General features: G+C 41.7%; 1 protein-coding gene and 1 pseudogene across 7 annotated transcripts in view; one reads left to right on the top strand and one right to left on the bottom strand.

The window, feature by feature from the left end:
- Positions 1 to 2,094: 2,094 nt before the first annotated feature.
- LOC146551037 (18S ribosomal RNA) lies at positions 2,095 to 3,434 on the top strand (annotated as a pseudogene).
- Positions 3,435 to 5,857: 2,423 nt separating this feature from the next.
- The window catches only part of LOC146551036 (immunoglobulin superfamily member 21-like), a 54,778-nt gene continuing 44,091 nt past the window's right edge, over positions 5,858 to 16,544 (bottom strand). For 4 of the 7 annotated variants that reach the window (XM_085259246.1, XM_085259248.1, XM_085259247.1 and 1 more), the window contains 9 exons: positions 16,137 to 16,261; positions 12,815 to 12,936; positions 12,597 to 12,715; positions 12,118 to 12,233; positions 10,248 to 10,761; positions 10,040 to 10,140; positions 9,704 to 9,896; positions 9,587 to 9,625; positions 5,858 to 8,951 (listed from right to left, as the gene is read on the bottom strand). In XM_085259246.1, coding sequence (XP_085115372.1) covers positions 8,872 to 8,951; positions 9,587 to 9,625; positions 9,704 to 9,896; positions 10,040 to 10,140; positions 10,248 to 10,761; positions 12,118 to 12,233; positions 12,597 to 12,715; positions 12,815 to 12,936; positions 16,137 to 16,261 — 1,409 coding nt within the window. In that variant the 3' untranslated portion in view covers positions 5,858 to 8,871. The remainder of the gene's footprint in view (positions 8,952 to 9,586; positions 9,626 to 9,703; positions 9,897 to 10,039; positions 10,141 to 10,247; positions 10,762 to 12,117; positions 12,234 to 12,596; positions 12,716 to 12,814; positions 12,937 to 16,136; positions 16,262 to 16,544) is intronic. The other 3 variants (XM_085259250.1, XM_085259251.1, XM_085259252.1) reach the window with 1 other exon arrangement.

Raw genomic sequence — 16,544 nt, 5'->3', positions numbered from 1 at the left:
GACTTTAATGACACTCCTGGAACATCAGCTTCTGTTCTATGGGAACAGGGAAAGATGTGATGAGAGGTAAAATAATTTCTTTCTCATCACACAAAAAGAAAGAAGAAAACAAAAACATTCAGGAACCCCAAAAAAACCATCAAATCCTTAGAAGAAGCCTACGTGTGCGACCAAGTTAAAGAAATAATGAACAAAATATGCAAAACAAAACTAGAATTAAATGAAATTATTAATAAAAAAACACAATTCCTAGTACAAAGACTTCGCTTGCAGAATTTTGAACACAGTAACAAATCAGGTCAATTTCTAGCTAACCAGTTAAAAATAAATAAAGAAAAAACAACTATATGTGCTGTTAAAGATTTATCTGGAAACACAATATATGACCCTGGAAGAATAAACAACATTTTTAGGGATTTCTATGAAACTCTATATTCACTAGAGATGGCACGATACCACTTTTTTATGTCCGATACCGATACCGATATCATAAATTTGGATATCTGCCGATACCGATATGAATCCGATATAGTGTGTTTCAACAAAACTGTTTTTTTTAAATATCTTGCTGCATTTTGTATAAGTTCATACTCAAGTTTAAAACAACAACTACACTAAAGCTATTCTGTTATACCTGTATGCAAAAAAATATATTTCATAGTTCAGCAATACTGATCAATCTAATAAACTTAAACCTACACCATCCTCCCTATTCTGGTATTTTAAAGAGTACTTAGCGTAAATATTAAGCAACCTAACTAATAGGGTTCAAACTCCCAGCAACAACAAAAATAAATAAATAAAAAATAGGGAACCACCCCTAACGCTCCACCTCATGATGCTCAATCGACGTAATCAACCTTAATTTGATGCAGTGTGAAAAAAAATGCACAGAAATCAATTATTTTTCAATATATTAAAATATTAAATAGATTCAACATCTTTCCTCAACAAAATTGCAGACTGCACAGATGGTACCTTCCCAAAGGAAAAAGTACTATAGCTTACTAGGGTATATATATTAGACTTAATAGTTACTATATACAGTAATGGACTTCTATTCATTTTGCATCAAATTAAAACTTTGGGTGTCAGATAATTATTTATTAAAAGCTAGACATTTTAAATGAGAATAAGAAAGAAAAGTATGTCTTTCTGCTCCCCTTTTCCCTGTTAATGCCCTATCGGCCCCCCTGGCTAAACTTTGCTAGATCCGCCCCTGCACAGTTACCAGCGTCAGCTACTAGAAAAAGATCCTGGTGTAGAAACTAATATTAAATACATTCTAACAACAGCTGATCAAGCTTAAACGTGCTGCTGTTATTTAGCCGCTGGTTTCCTCTTTCTGGTGCAAAGTGGGCCAAAAACAAACAAGAGAGACGGACTCGTGACAGAAAAGCCGATCAGCTGATCATTGAGCAGTTTCATGATTGAAGTAGCAGCAGGAAGAGGCAGTCGCTCCATATATCGTTTGTTAAGCTTAACGCAGGAATGCTTTACAAACATTCAGAGATGGACTTACACACTTGCTTTACTTCTCTCGGGGATAACTTTGTCGGAGATGAAATGCCGGGTTGCTAGCGAAGCTCCAAATGCTATCCAGACCACGACAGGTCCCGCATGCGGCAGCCGCTCTATCACGTGATGCATACTGCTCCGACGTGCTAACGTTCTGAGGCGAGTTACGGCGTGTTGCAAGTTTTGCGAGGTGCTTTCGTGATATTTAATGGATCGGATTACATTTTTTATTTTTCTCCGATATCCGATCCAGTAATTTAGGTCAGTATCGGACCGATACCGATACGTAATATCGGATCGGTCCATCTCTAATATTCACCACAAATAAACCCGTCTAAAAATGAAATTAATCAGTTTCTTGACAACGTAACTCTTCCAAAATTACTAGACAGTCAAGCAATGGCACTGGATTCGCCACTGACGCCAGGTGAACTCCAGGAAGCCCTGATAAACATAACCCCCTTTTTATTCATCCTGACCAAACTGGTTTCATAAAAGGTAGGCACTCATCAACAAACGCACGTAGATTACTTAATTTAATAGACTACTCATACAGTAAAAACACTGAAACCACAATATTATCTCTAGATGCAGAAAAAGCGTTTGACAGAGTTAACTGGAAATTTTTATTTGCAACTTTACACAAATTTGGTTTTGGAAACTCTTTCATAAACTGGCTAAGAATATTATATAATTCCCCAACAGCTTGTTTCAGAACAAATGACCAGACATCCTTCAGCTTCTGTCTCCTGAGGGGCACCAGACTGGGATGCCCACTCTCCCCCTCACTTTTTTCAATTTTTATCAAACCACTGGCAGCAGCATTGAGACAGGCTACAACAATTAAGGGCATAAAATGTAAGAACATAGAACATAAAATCAGTCTCTATGCGGATGATGTGTTGCTTTTTCTCCAAAACTCACAAACAGACCTTTCGGAGGTAATTACTCTAATAAACTGGTTTTCAAGAGTTTCAGATTATTCAATTAACTGGTCAAAATCTACAATTCTTCCAATTAACTGCTCCTTCCATAATTCTTCTTCTGCCCCACTACAATCTGGAAATATTAAATATTTAGGTATTAATCAAGAACGAAAGTCGGAGGTTCGAAGACGATCAGATACCGTCGTAGTTCCAACCATAAACGATGCCAACTAGCGATCCGGCGGCGTTATTCCCATGACCCGCCGGGCAGCGTCCGGGAAACCAAAGTCTTTGGGTTCCGGGAGGAGTATGGTTGCAAAGCTGAAACTTAAAGGAATTGACGGAAGGGCACCACCAGGAGTGGAGCCTGCGGCTTAATTTGACTCAACACGGGAAACCTCACCCGCCCCGGACACGGAAAGGATTGACAGATTGATAGCTCTTCCTCGATTCTGTGGGTGGTGGTGCATGGCCGTTCTTAGTTGGTGGAGCGAGTTGTCTGGTTAATTCCGATAACGAACGAGACTCCGACATGCTAACTAGTTACTCGACCCCGTGCGGTCTGAGTCCAACTTCTTAGAGGGACAAGTGGCGTTCAGCCACACGAGATTAAGCAATAACAGGTCTGTGATGCCCTTAGATGTCCGGGGCTGCACGTGCGCCACACTGAGTGGATCAGCGTGTGTCTACCCTTCGCCGAGAGGCGTGGGTAACCCGTTGAACCCCGCTCGTGATAGGGATTGAGGATTGCAATTATTTCCCATGAACGAGGAATTTCCAGTAAGCACGGGTCATAAGCTCGCGTTGATTAAGTCCCTGCCCTTTGTACACACAACCCGTCGCTACAACCGATTGGATGGTTTAGTGAGTTCTTCGGATCGGCCGTGACCGACCCCGGCGGTACGCCGAGAAGACGATCAAACTTGACTATCGAGAGGAAGTAAAAGTTGTAACAAGGTTTCCGTAGGTGAACCTGCGGAAGGATCATTACTGGCTATACCGAGCGGCCCACCTGCAGTCCACCCGGTTGTCTCCCTTTTGCCGCCAAGGGTCTCCCGCCACCGTCGCGGATCTCCCGAGTTTGTCAGCTTGCGCGTCCCCCACCGGAGCTCGAGCCTTAATCTGGGCCTGGTCACTGGCCGGACGACCCGACGGCCCCGCCCCGCCTCTACGCCAAAGCGAGCCCGCAGCCCTGACCGCTTCCTTTGAGGGCCGACCGAGGAGAGTCGGGACTGTGGCTCGTTGGAGGCGGGCGCCGGGGTCCCTGTCCGGCAACTACCGGTAAGGGCCCGCCACGAGAACCTCGACCGAAAGCGCTGGCTGGCGGTCTCGCCCTGGCCGCTGCCCGCGTGCCTCTGGGTACCCAACTCTCCTCCCTCCTGCGGAGGGAGCACGGGGGGTTCAATATTTCCTCTCCCCTGCTTCGGCGGGGGAAGGAGCGCCCAGGGGTTATACCTTCAAACCCTTTTCCCCGTCTACGAATGTGGCAACCCACAGTGAAACAAAAAAAACAATACGACTCTTAGTGGTGGATCACTCGGCTCGTGCGTCGATGAAGAACGCAGCTAGCTGCGAGAACTAATGTACAACTAATGTACAGTGATGTACACTGTCTTGTTGGTATATGTATGATTTCTATACGTTGTACATCAGATAAAAACTTTGGTTGTAAGATTCAGATAATTATTTAATAAAAGCGAGACATTTTAAATGAGAATAAGAAAGAAAAGTATTTCTTTGTGCCCCCCTCTCCCTGTTAATGCCCTTCCTGGCCCTCTGGCAAAGCTTTGCTAGACCCGCCCCTGCACAGTTACCAGCTGTCAGCTATTTATAAAAGGATCCTGGTGTTATTTGTCTCTCAAAAACAGTTCATAACTTCCCTTCAACTCATTCATATCACCTAAAAAGTAAACCTGTTTCTCCATCACCTGTTCAGCTCTGATGATTCAGTAAGGACATCTCCTGGTTTCATCTTCATGTTTTCCTCTCCCCAGATAACCAAACCGACATAATGACCAGCAGCTTTTACAGCTGTGGCTCCAGCAAACATCAGCTGATCAAGCTTAAACGTGCTGCTGTTTGTTGTTTAGCACGACAACCGCTGGTTTCCTCTTTCTGGCGCAAAGTGGGCGATAAACAAGCAAGAGAGAAAAGCCGATCAGCTGATCATTGATCAGTTTCACGACTGAATGAGAGAAGAAGAAACAGCTGACAGCGTAAAGACAGAGAAAAACTCCAGCTTTGTGTCTTTTTCCATTCTAGCTGAAGTATGGGACAAACTGTGTTCCTTTTCACCTCAATGCAAAACGCGTAACATTTTCTATGAATACGGGACAATTCCGTTTTTTATGGGACCGTTGGCAACTCTACTAACTAACCTTATGAATAAAATAAAGTTCACTATCAGTAACATAGCACCCACCCAGCTGTAGAAACTCCGTCATGCTAGCTAGTACGCAGTACAAGTTATTGTAACTGACGGTAAAAACTCAGCACAACGAAAATAAACTACACCTAAACTTGGTTTATATCTGACCCAGATAGATTGCTGGTCATAACTTCTTACCTGAAGTTCAGTTCACCTGACACATGGACCGGCGGCCGCCTCGGGTCTCTGCTCCTCCTGCCTCCCCTTTCCCTCATCCACCTGGCCTCTTGTGGCAGCTCTGCCATAGCCACCACCAAACAACTGAGTTATTTTTACACATCTGCCAGCATCTGGCCAATCCATCACCTTTCATTGTTTATACTGTTATAAAAAAAAAAAAATCATCGGCCCATAAAAACGAAAATTCACCATCGGCCCACCGGGCGAATGCCCGGTATGCCCGATGGCCAGTCCAGCTATGGATGAAATGCAGGTTTGGTAGAGGCTATAAATACACACAGCCGCTCTATCACGTGAGCACACTGCTCCAATGTGCTACGGTTATGAGCCGAGTTACGCCGTGTCGCAAGTTTTGTGAGGTGCTTTTTTGATATATAATGGATCGATTACATTTTTTATTTCTCTCCAACATCAGATCCAGCAATTTACGTCAGTATCGGACCGATACGATACGTAATATCGGATCGGTCCATCTCTACTTATTAGTGGAGCTAATGTGGCTGTAATTAAGGAATTTAATTTAAGACAGCACTACGAGACAAAACGTCAGGATATGCAGAGCAGAAACTACAGAAAGTAGAAGAGCTAAAGAAAAATCTGACATTTCAGCAGATGTTTTTCACCAGAGCAAAATCACAAAGTGAAGCTGTTGTGAAAGCAAGTTTTATTGTAGCAGAGGAGCCAAATCAGCCCGGTACCACTCTGAAGAGCTGCATGATGAAGCTGTGCGACGTCTTGTGTCCAGACAAAATGCAGATTTTGGCAAATGTGAGCCTGAGGAGAAATACGATTGCTGATCGGGTTTGTGAGATGGCCACTGATTTAAGAACACAGTTGTGTGAAAGAAGCAAAAGCTTTATTGCATACTCTCTTGCTGTGGATGAAAGTACAGACATGATGGACATTGCACAGCTGACCATCTTCATCCGTGGAGAGGAAATATTGAACATTAAATCGATGCATGGGACAACAACAGGAAAAGACATTTTTGAAAACATATGTCAAAGTGTAACCGACATGAAACTACCATGGGACAAACTTGTTGGACTTACAACAGATGGAGCGCCGGTGTTGTGCGATGAAAAAAGCGGACTAGTCAGCAGGATGCGAGTAAAGATGCAGGAGGAGAACTGTACCGTGAGTTAACAGCATACTGCATCACACACCAGGAAAGGCTGTGTGGTAAAGTCCTAAAAATGGAGCATGTAATGATCTCCGTAACGTAAACCGTAAATTTTATCTGAGCTAAAAGTTTAAATCACCGTCAATTTCAGTCTTTTATGTGGGAAATAGATTCAGAATTTGCCGACATTCCTTATCATACTGACGTCCGTTGGCTGAGTTGGGATAAAAATTCTCAATAGAGTTTTTAAGCTCAGCAAGGAAATCTGTCAGTTCATGGACATGTATGATGTGGTGAAGGCATTTCAAGTGAAGCTGTCACAAACGCACCAGTGCAACCTGCCTTACCTTCCCTGTTGCCAAGCAATGTTGAACCAAGTCAGCGGACTTTGCTGAACTGCACCTGTGCAGATTCAGATGGAGCTGCAGTGTAGTGATAGACTCAAGGGAAAGTATGACACTGAATGGCCCACACAGTTTATTAGTTCCATTCCTGAAGCAATGCCCCAGCTCCATCTACATGCGGCTCGAACCTTGTGTATTTTTTCTGGGGTTTTTGGCCATGTGTTCATATTTCTAACTTGCCTGATTTTGACAGAATATTTAAAGTTAAAGTTTTTTTTTTAAGTTTATTTAATCTGGAATAATATTCCTGTCCATTTTTATTCATATTTATGTTTAAAAAACATTGTTTTAGTTTGTTCAATAAATCTTTATCTTCTATATAATCTATTCATTCACTAGTTTGGTAAACTGCCGTCCAATTTAGAGACTCGAGGAAGTCTGAATCACTGTATCACAGCACAGTATCTTATTTTATTTTTAGTCATTTATTTCAGTTTTTGTTGCACTAACTGAAATAAATTTATGATGTTTTGAATATGAATCTTAACCAAGCAAGTATTGAAAAATAACAGAACCAGGACAATGAGGAACGCGAAAGGTGACCTTCCGCGTTGTTATGGCACGCGCCGGGTTATGGATTAAATCCAGTGGAATTACGCTCCCGCAGTAATAGACGTTCCAGCCCTGTATTGCAGCCCTAAACCATAACCTTATCCCTAAGCCTAACCATAACCTTATTTCTAACTGTAACCAGCACTTTAATGACATGAAATAGTGTTTTCCCAAGCGATTTTAAGGAAAAGAGCAAACATGTGTAGATTGAGTCCAAACGGTTCTCACATGTCCTCAGTTTTCCGATGTCATCATGTAGGAATGTGTTGGGTGCCCGAAAACGTAATATGTTGACGATTTGTCACCTAGCGTAGAATGTTACGCTTTGGGAGTGAGAACGTGTTGTAGAAAGGTATAGTAATCATCCACAACTATTTTCAGTTGCGGATGATAAAGGATTCAGAAAGTTTATTCATGCAGGCCCATATGACAGAGAATATGCATGTTCTTTTTGTTTTCATATTTTAATTTATATTTAATTGTGTTGTGGTTTGTAGTGTTTTATGTTTTCATTTTAAATTTGTTTAAAAGGAAAAAGCTGAAAATGTAAATAGTTAAAAGTTGAAATGTGACTAGTTGGTTTTTGTATTATATGATTTATTTATTACATTTTATGTGGAGTGAATAAATAAAAGTATATTTACAGTGGCCCCTAGAGACAGAGCACTTACAAACTTCAAAACACGTACAAACCCTGAAGCACGTAAATCTCCAAAACACGTACAAAACACAACAGAAGTGCTCCAGAATGCTAGGTGCAGTGTTGAGCTTTTGTTACCTAGTGGCTACACAAGCCAGCAAGTACCAACGACCGCATTTGGTGTGTGGTAGTAACAGGTAAATGAACATTTTTTGTTTAATTATTTGAATATATATGAGTGCTTGTGTATAAATACACAAACCATACACATATGCTTTCAATTGTGTAATTTAAGTGATCTAGGTAGCTCTGTTTTGGAAGTTCAGTTAACTCTAGGAATGTGTTTTGGAATTTGTATGTGCTTTTTGGAGTTTGTACGTGCTTTGTCTCTAGGGGCCACCACATATATTTATATATAAACATATATAAATAAAACCACATTTTTTTTACATTAGTACGGTAACTCCTTTTGTGCATAATTTTATATTATTGTTTAAAATAAATAAATTAAAGCAACAAAACAACCTGAAGAGCCGGTTCGGAGCTGAAAGAGCCGGCTCTTTTTAGTGAGCTGAGCCTAAAGATCCGGTTCTCTAAAAAGAGCTGGAAATCCCATCACTAGAAGGAACAATCAGACCCCCAAAACATCAGCTATTTTATGTAAGAACGTGAAAGCTGTCCAGATTTGATGATTTCTAGAGAACTTGTTCACCAGATCTTTTTGAATAATAGCCCTAACTAATCAATATTTGATGTGTCTTTGAGTTGGCCTGGGTTGTGGGTTTTTGTTTTTGTTTTTGTTTATATAACATAAATCTGGCAGTCGGAGTGATGCTATGAATCAAAATCCCGGCAGCTGATAATGCTGACTTACAATCTATCTACTATTATCCCTATGGTAGTGGTAAATCTCAAGTATTCCCAAGATTACATGTAAATTGCCTCTGAAACTTCATTCTGTGTCTAATGCAGAATCAGAATGAGTCCTTCCTCCTAGGTGCTCAAGCAGAAGGACTGGTTGGAGGTTTAACTACTTGATGGTCACTGATGGTGCCTCAGGAAGTTGGGTAGTGTGTTTAGCAGCAGAGCAGAGCTTCGGGTCACGTCAGCTCACAGGTGAATCTCAGCAGTAGAATGGTGGATAATGTGAAGGAGTGCCGACCGACTGCTGTGTTGATGGCTGCACACAAACAAGACAAAATTCAAATGCTGATGTAACAACCTCCTATCCAAGCATGTGGTATTTGTACTGTCAACCAGCCAGTTTGTCCTGTTATCTATCAATCCAGTACGTGTGTGTGTGTGTGTGTGTGTGTGTGTGTGTGTGTGTGTGTGCGCGCGCAAAACTCCAAAGTTTGAAAATGATCACAAATACATCAAAGTGTCACACTGACAAACACACTGTCCTTTCTTCTAACTACACACCTGGTGCATAAATACTATATAAATAAATAAAAACTGCAAACAGTTTCAAAAATAAACCTTGTACTGTAAATACTTTTGACACATTGATTCATCACTTAATTCAATGCCTTTAACTGTTTTCTATCATGAATTTGCAATTTGGGATTCAGTATCTTCACTCAGGGCACTGTGGACTGGAAGAGCCAGCGACTGAGCCACCGACCTTTGAGTAGCAGATGACCTGCCCTACCTCCTGGAGGTAATCAGATTATGTGTAGTTATTAAAATGTGCTGGGAACTCCCAAAAAGCCCACACCTTAAGGTCACTCTCTTTTTATACTTCTTGTTTTTCTTTTAGACTCGTGCAAAGTTGCCACCGTCACAGTTGTAGCTGTACTGAAACTGACGTACCAATGTAATGTTCTTTTCCTCTCTTCAGTCTTGGGTTGTCTGTAAAAACACAAGATTCGCTTTGAAAAGACCGAAAGCATTGACTGATCAGAACTAATCCCTACACAAACAACTCACCAAACACGATCAGGCGGGTGTGGGTATCCGTGGAGCCCAGAGGATTCTGGGCTGTGCAGCGAAACATGGAGCCATTGAGCTCAGCAGGGACTCTCTCCAGGATGAGTTCCCTTCCGTTATGGACTGCTCTGCCATCGAGCAGATCCCCACCAACCTTGGTCCAAGTGAACATTGGCTCAGGGAAGACTTCACTCTGTGGACACACAGGTGTGTGAGCATGAGAAGCATTTTAAATTTTATGCCATTGAAACTGTCACAGCTATCCAACAGAAGTACTACAAGTTCAGATTTTTAAACTTCACAATGATTTTTAGAGTCTCTGTGTTGAATACTCACTGCAGAAGGTCCCAGCTGGAAGCCCTGGACAGTGATCCGCACTGTATCTCCCACTTTGGCTTTACTGGGACTCATGGACAGCTTAGGTCCTCTGGGAGCAGCTAAGAGGAAAAATGTAAAAATAACACACTGGACACTGAACACATGTGACTGGATTTAAAAACAACTCTGTTTGCATGTTAGCTCAGCCAGTTAGTGAATGACTCACCCAATGTGACCTCAGCTTGCATGGGCATGGATAGAGCTGGGTGGTTGACCTCACAGCTGAATAGAGCCTCATTGTCCAGCTGGGGGTTGAGGCTCCAGGTTAGCATGGCTCTAACCTCCATGGTGCCATCGCCTGCTGCCTGCTGCCGGTGATAGAAGTAATAGAGAGGGTCAGTAGTCTGAACCCAGCGGGGAAATTCCCTGCTCACTATTGTCTCAGGGATAATCTCAGTGGTTTCCTCAGGATTCAGTTCGGACTCTTCTTCTTGGCCCTGAGAGTCAACAGGTCCATTATGGTCTAGCCTGGCCTGCTTCTCCTCTTGCTCCAGCAGGGTCCTCTGGGGTTTGGTGTCATCAACATCTCGACTGGTCAACACCTGGGTACTCCAAAGCCCTGCCTGGTTCATAGTCCAGCTCTTTTTGTGACCTGGGCTCTTACTTTGAACTCCTACTGAAGAAAAAGACTGGGCTGTTGGCACAACATCAATAAGCTCACCATCTCTCTTGAAGTATACCTAAACAGCAGAGAGAGAAAAACTTAGCTCACTAGGCATTTTGAAGACATTTAATCATAAGTCAAGTTCAGCTGGAGAACTCCATTGTGTGTGTTAAAGTTAGTAGGATAGTGCAGAAATGTGAGTCTCATCCACAGCTGTAAAATTTTTAAAAATGCTGGCAGCCACCAGTGCTACCCCTCAGGCTCCTCCTCCATAGATCTATGGTTTAAATCTGAAATCTTCCAGGTGATTTTCAGAAAAGTTGACCTTTGACCTTGACCTTGAAGTTGAGGTCACTGAGATTTTTAGTATTTGCACCTGTGCTATTAATTCATTTGGAAGTCCATGCCGCCTGTTTTCCCACCCGCCCAGTAGATAATAATAACTCAGCCTTTTACGGCTAAGCAGCAACCAGGAAAATCAAATAATCGTCAGGTTGTAATTTTTACAAGTCTATGATATAGACACCAACTTGGACATTATCAAGGTTATTGGCAGTTGCACTTGCTCCTGTTGTCTTCACTGATAGCAGACACTTCTCAGGGGTTGGTAGTGCTAAGACAACTTTACATACAGGATTTGTTCCCCGTGTGGCAACATGTTTAGATTTATCTTTGTTTTTAGTCATTTAGGTTTAGGCATCCAAACAGGCTTACAGTGCAGAAGGGGGAAATGAAATAGGAACAGGGTGAATAACAAAATCTAACCATCCTTTCAGTGTACATAAGAGCTTTTGCATTTTGCTATAAGATGGGTCTGCATTGTTCTTGCTCTATTGCTTTTTTATTTTGTAGTGGCATTTTCAGCAAGAATTGTATCCATCTATTTAATTCTGCTTATCTAGTTCAGGGTCACTGCCTGGGATAGGGCTGAAACTATCTCTGCTGAGGGCAAGAGGGGGGGGGGGGGGGGGGTAGCCAGAATTATGTTTCTAAAATGACATTGCCTCTAATTCTGTTGGCTTCATAAGTGGAAAACACGAAAGCATACTGTAAATAAAGGAGCTGTCACTGCACTGCTGATTGTTGGAGTTTTCCTGCTTACAGCCACATAATATTCTCCAATATTAATTCCCAATGCAATAAATTCCCAATTCCAATGTTCAAAATTTCCAACTGCTGTAGGGTGCATCAAGTAGGGGTTATTGCTCTTTTTATGTGAGCACCAACCAAATCCAGCAGTGCACACTAAATTAATTCTGCAGTGAAAGAAAGAACACAGTTTTCAACTCTATCAGGAAAATATTTGAGTTGTTTCCATATTCATAAATAGGCTGATGATCAACAATTAAGTTATCCTTCCTCACATACTTAGCAGTGATGTAAATACCAAATCTTTCAAGAGAGATAAAGACATAAAAATTCTCCATCTCACCATGGGAGCTGGTTTTGCTCCTGTAACAATGCAAACCAGAGTGAAGTTTTGAGCCTCGTAGCGGCTGAATGGAGCTGGGCTGTTGGCCACCACCACAGAGATAGACTTTGGAGGTACTGGAGAGAAAATACAATGACCAAGGCAGTCAAAGAGGAAGGTGCTTTCATTTCATTGAAGGTGTGTTTAATGAAGCTGAGCTGACACTGGAGTGCAAAGACCTTAAAGAGCAAAAATTTCAAAACATTACAATAATGTTTTTTTTTTTTACTATTTTTACAACTTATTACCCCAGTGTAATGAATTCTTCCTGTAAAATATACACCAATGGCAAATTATAACCAAACTATAGCTATAATGAAATACTTTACAATACTTCCATAAATTACTACAGAATTTAGTAAAAGATATACATGGTGCCAAGAGAAAACCACTGATACAGCCAGAGATGTTCATGGGACAACATGAGTATGAATACATACCTATGACAGTGAGGGTGATACTGCTAGAGGCTAGAATAACTTTGTCTTTGGAATTTCTGTCATAAATCCCTACATGGCACTCATACAGGCCATCATCCTCCATGTGAACTTCTGGAAGTCTGTTCATGCAAAGAATGATTTTTATTAACAACTCAGATTTTCTGTGGAAAATTATCATAGAGCATAACAAAAACACTATTTCAGTGTACTAGTCTCACCGAACTGTTGACTGGTATACTAGGTCCTCCCGTTTGCGGTTGTCCTCCATGTTGGAGTAGCTAGTGTTGTACATGGCATTATAGCTGAAAATCTTTTGCTTGGCACTGGCTCCTTCAATAATCTGCCAGGGAGAAGTACATTAGAATTAGAATCAATTGAACTAGAGGAGGCGGACCATATAGATACAGTGGGGCAAAAAAGTATTTAGTCAGCCACCGATTGTGCAAGTTCCCCCACTTAAAATGATGACAGAGGTCAGTAATTTGCACCAGAGGTACACTTCAACTGTGAGAGACAGAATGTGAAAAAAAAAATCCATGAATCCACATGGTAGGATTTGTAAAGAATTTATTCATAAATTAGGGTGGAAAATAAGTATTTGGTCACCTCAAACATGGAAAATCTCTGGCTCTCACAGACCTGTAACGTCTTCTGTAAGAAGCTTTTCTGTCCCCCACTCGTTACCTGTATGAATGGCACCTGTTTGAACTCATCATCTGTATAAAAGACACCTGTCCACAGCCTCAAACAGTCAGACTCCAAACTCCGCCATGGCCAAGACCAAAGAGCTTTCGAAGGACACCAGGAAAAGTATTGTAGACCTGCACCAGACTGGGAAGAGTGAATCTACAATAGGCAAGCAGCTTGGTGTGAAAAAATCAACTGTGGGAGCAATCATCAGAAAATGGAAGACATACAAGACCACTGATAATCTCCCTCGATCTGGGGCTCCACACAAGATCTCATCCCGTGGGGTCAAAATGATCATGAGAACGGTGAGCAAAGATCCCAGAACCACACGGGGGGACCTGGTGAATGACCTGCAGAGAGCTGGGACCAAAGTAACAAAGGTCACCATCAGTAACACACTACAACGGCAGGGAATCAAATCCCGCAGTGCCAGACGTGTTCCGCTGCTGAAGCCAGTGCATGTCCAGGCCCGTCTGAAGTTTGCCAGAGAGCACATGGATGATACAGCAGAGGATTGGGAGAATGTCATGTGGTCAGATGAAACCAAAGTAGAACTTTTTGGTATAAACTCAACTCGTCGTGTTTGGAGGAAGAAGAATACTGAGTTGCATCCCAAGAACACCATACCTACTGTGAAGCATGGGGGTGGAAACATCATGCTATGGGGCTGTTTTTCTGCCAAGGGGACAGGACGACTGATCCGTGTTAAGGACAGAATGAATGGGGCCATGTATCGTGAGATTTTGAGCCAAAACCTCCTTCCATCAGTGAGAACTTTGAAGATGAAACGAGGCTGGGTCTTCCAACATGACAATGATCCAAAACACACCGCCCGGGCAACAAAGGAGTGGCTCCGTAAGAAGCATTTGAAAGTCCTGGAGTGGCCTAGCCAGTCTCCAGACCTCAACCCCATAGAAAATCTGTGGCGGGAGTTGAAAGTCCGTGTTGCTCGGCGACAGCCCCAAAACATCACTGCTCTCGAGAAGATCTGCATGGAGGAATGGGCCAAAATACCAGCTACTGTGTGTGCAAACCTGGTAAAGACTTATAGTAAACGTTTGACCTCTGTTATTGCCAACAAAGGTTATGTTACAAAGTATTGAGTTGTATTTTTGTTATTGACCAAATACTTATTTTCCACCCTGATTTACGAATAAATTCTTTACAAATCCTACCATGTGGATTCATGGATTTTTTTTTTTCACATTCTGTCTCTCACAGTTGAAGTGTACCTCTGGTGCAAATTACTGACCTCTGTCATCATTTTAAGTGGGGGAACTTGCACAATCAGTGGCTGACTAAATACTTTTTTGCCCCACTGTATGAATTTATGCACGCCTCAGCTTCCAAGCAGATACACCTATGGTATCAGTTTCAAAATCTTATGTGATTTCCGTCTCGAGTTATCGCTTTACAACACTGTGTGAATGTGTGCGTGAATGGGTGGATAACTGGATATGTAAAGCGCTTTGGGGTCCTTAGGGACTAGTAAAGCACTATATAAATACAGGCCATTTACCATTTTACCATTTACCATTTCAGAAAGCTTGACCTCTGACCTCTAACCTTCAAGTTGAGGTCACTGAGATTCAAAATCGCCTGAGAGTTTTAGTAGACACGCCTATGGTATCAATTTGAAAGTCCTATATCAGCCTTGACATGTGCAATTTGCCAACCCCAACATAAAAAAGTAAAAAATGTATTTCCAGTTTTTGTGTTGAGATTAGTTGACTAACGCAGCGGTTGAAGAATATCCCATTTCTTTGCCATGAGAAACTCTTAGGTGTATTTTGCAGCTGGCTTTGGGTCATTGTCCATCAGTAGTTTGAAGTACTGTCCGATCAGTTTTGCATCATTTGACTGAATCTAAGCATTAAATATAGCCCTGTGCACTTCAGAAGTCAGACTGACATAGCAGCCACATCAATAAATCCATCTGTAAAATTAGATAAACACACTGGCACATGCTGGCACATCATGGGCTGTTGCTTTTCCATTATCATATTTTTCTCTTCCCATGATTCTGGTATAAATTTATCTTGTCTATTTCATATCTGCCCAAAAAAAAATTTTCCCCCTTAACTATGCAGGCTCTGTTTTTTGGAAAAGTGTAATCTGGCCCTTCTGCTGAGTGTAACCGGTGTTTGCACTTTGTTGTAAATCAGAATCAGAATCAGAATACTTTATTAATCCCGAAGGAAATTATAGGTTACATCAGGCAGCACGCTAATGGTGCATGCGCACTTACAAAGGAACCTTCTGACCAAACTTTACACAAACATCACATTGGGAAGACATGTCAGAGAGGTAGGCTGATAGGAAAAAACAACGGAAATACAATATACTCAGGCTATAAAGACTTTGCACATCATTTCCTATCTACATTTTGCACTCCCCTCACTCATAATCTTACATATTTGTTAATTTATCATTTGTATTCTATAACTGTAGGTACTAGGTATTATATATTTCTTTTATGTGTATTTATTGTTAATATTTATACAGTGATGTATATATTACATATACTGTAAATACTTTTCACCATAACACCACAGCAAGATCCACGCACAAACTTGGAAATAAAAGTCATTTTGACTCTGATTCAGTCTGAGAGCCAAGTGTTTGGTTGGGGTGATGCGGTACTATTAGGTCTTCAAGATAAGATGGGGCCTTATTATTTAAGACCTTGTAATGTGATGACAAGGATTTTGATTCTGGATTTAACAGGGAGCCAATGAAGAGAAGCCAGTACTGGAGAAATCTGCTCTCTCTTTCTAGTCCCTCTCAGTACTCTTGTTGCAGCATTACACACGCAAGATCATCATTCAGCTCAAAGCTAACTAACTTTACCTGTTCGCTTTCCCGAAACCACACAATCTCTTTCAGGCTGCCATCTGTTTGGAAGTTGCACTTGAGTGTGACTGTATCTCCAATGACGACAGGAGGAAGAGATTCACTAGTAACGGTTAAATAACCTGCCAAGAAGAAAACAGAGGAAGATAAGACTCCTGCAGTGAATAGAAAGGTTCTGCACAGTCAATAGTCCTGTAGTTTCTTATACTATTCACTGCTGCTCTGTTGTACAGGGAGTGCAGAATTATTAGGCAAATGAGTATTTTGTCCACATCATCCTCTTCATGCATGTTGTCGTGCTCCAAGCTGTATAGGCTCGAAAGCCTACTACCAATTAAGCATATTAGGTGATGTGCATCTCTGTAATGAGAAGGGGTGTGGTCTAATGACATCAACACCCTATAT

This window comes from Mchenga conophoros, linkage group LG20, assembly GCF_057382185.1.
Source record: "Mchenga conophoros isolate Kocher_MC1m ecotype Shallow Benthic linkage group LG20, M_conophoros_male_GT1.1, whole genome shotgun sequence".
NCBI classification, from domain to species: domain Eukaryota; kingdom Metazoa; phylum Chordata; class Actinopteri; order Cichliformes; family Cichlidae; genus Mchenga; species Mchenga conophoros.
The sequence above is the reverse complement of the archived record's forward strand: the minus strand, read 5'-3'. Positions and strand labels throughout refer to the sequence as shown.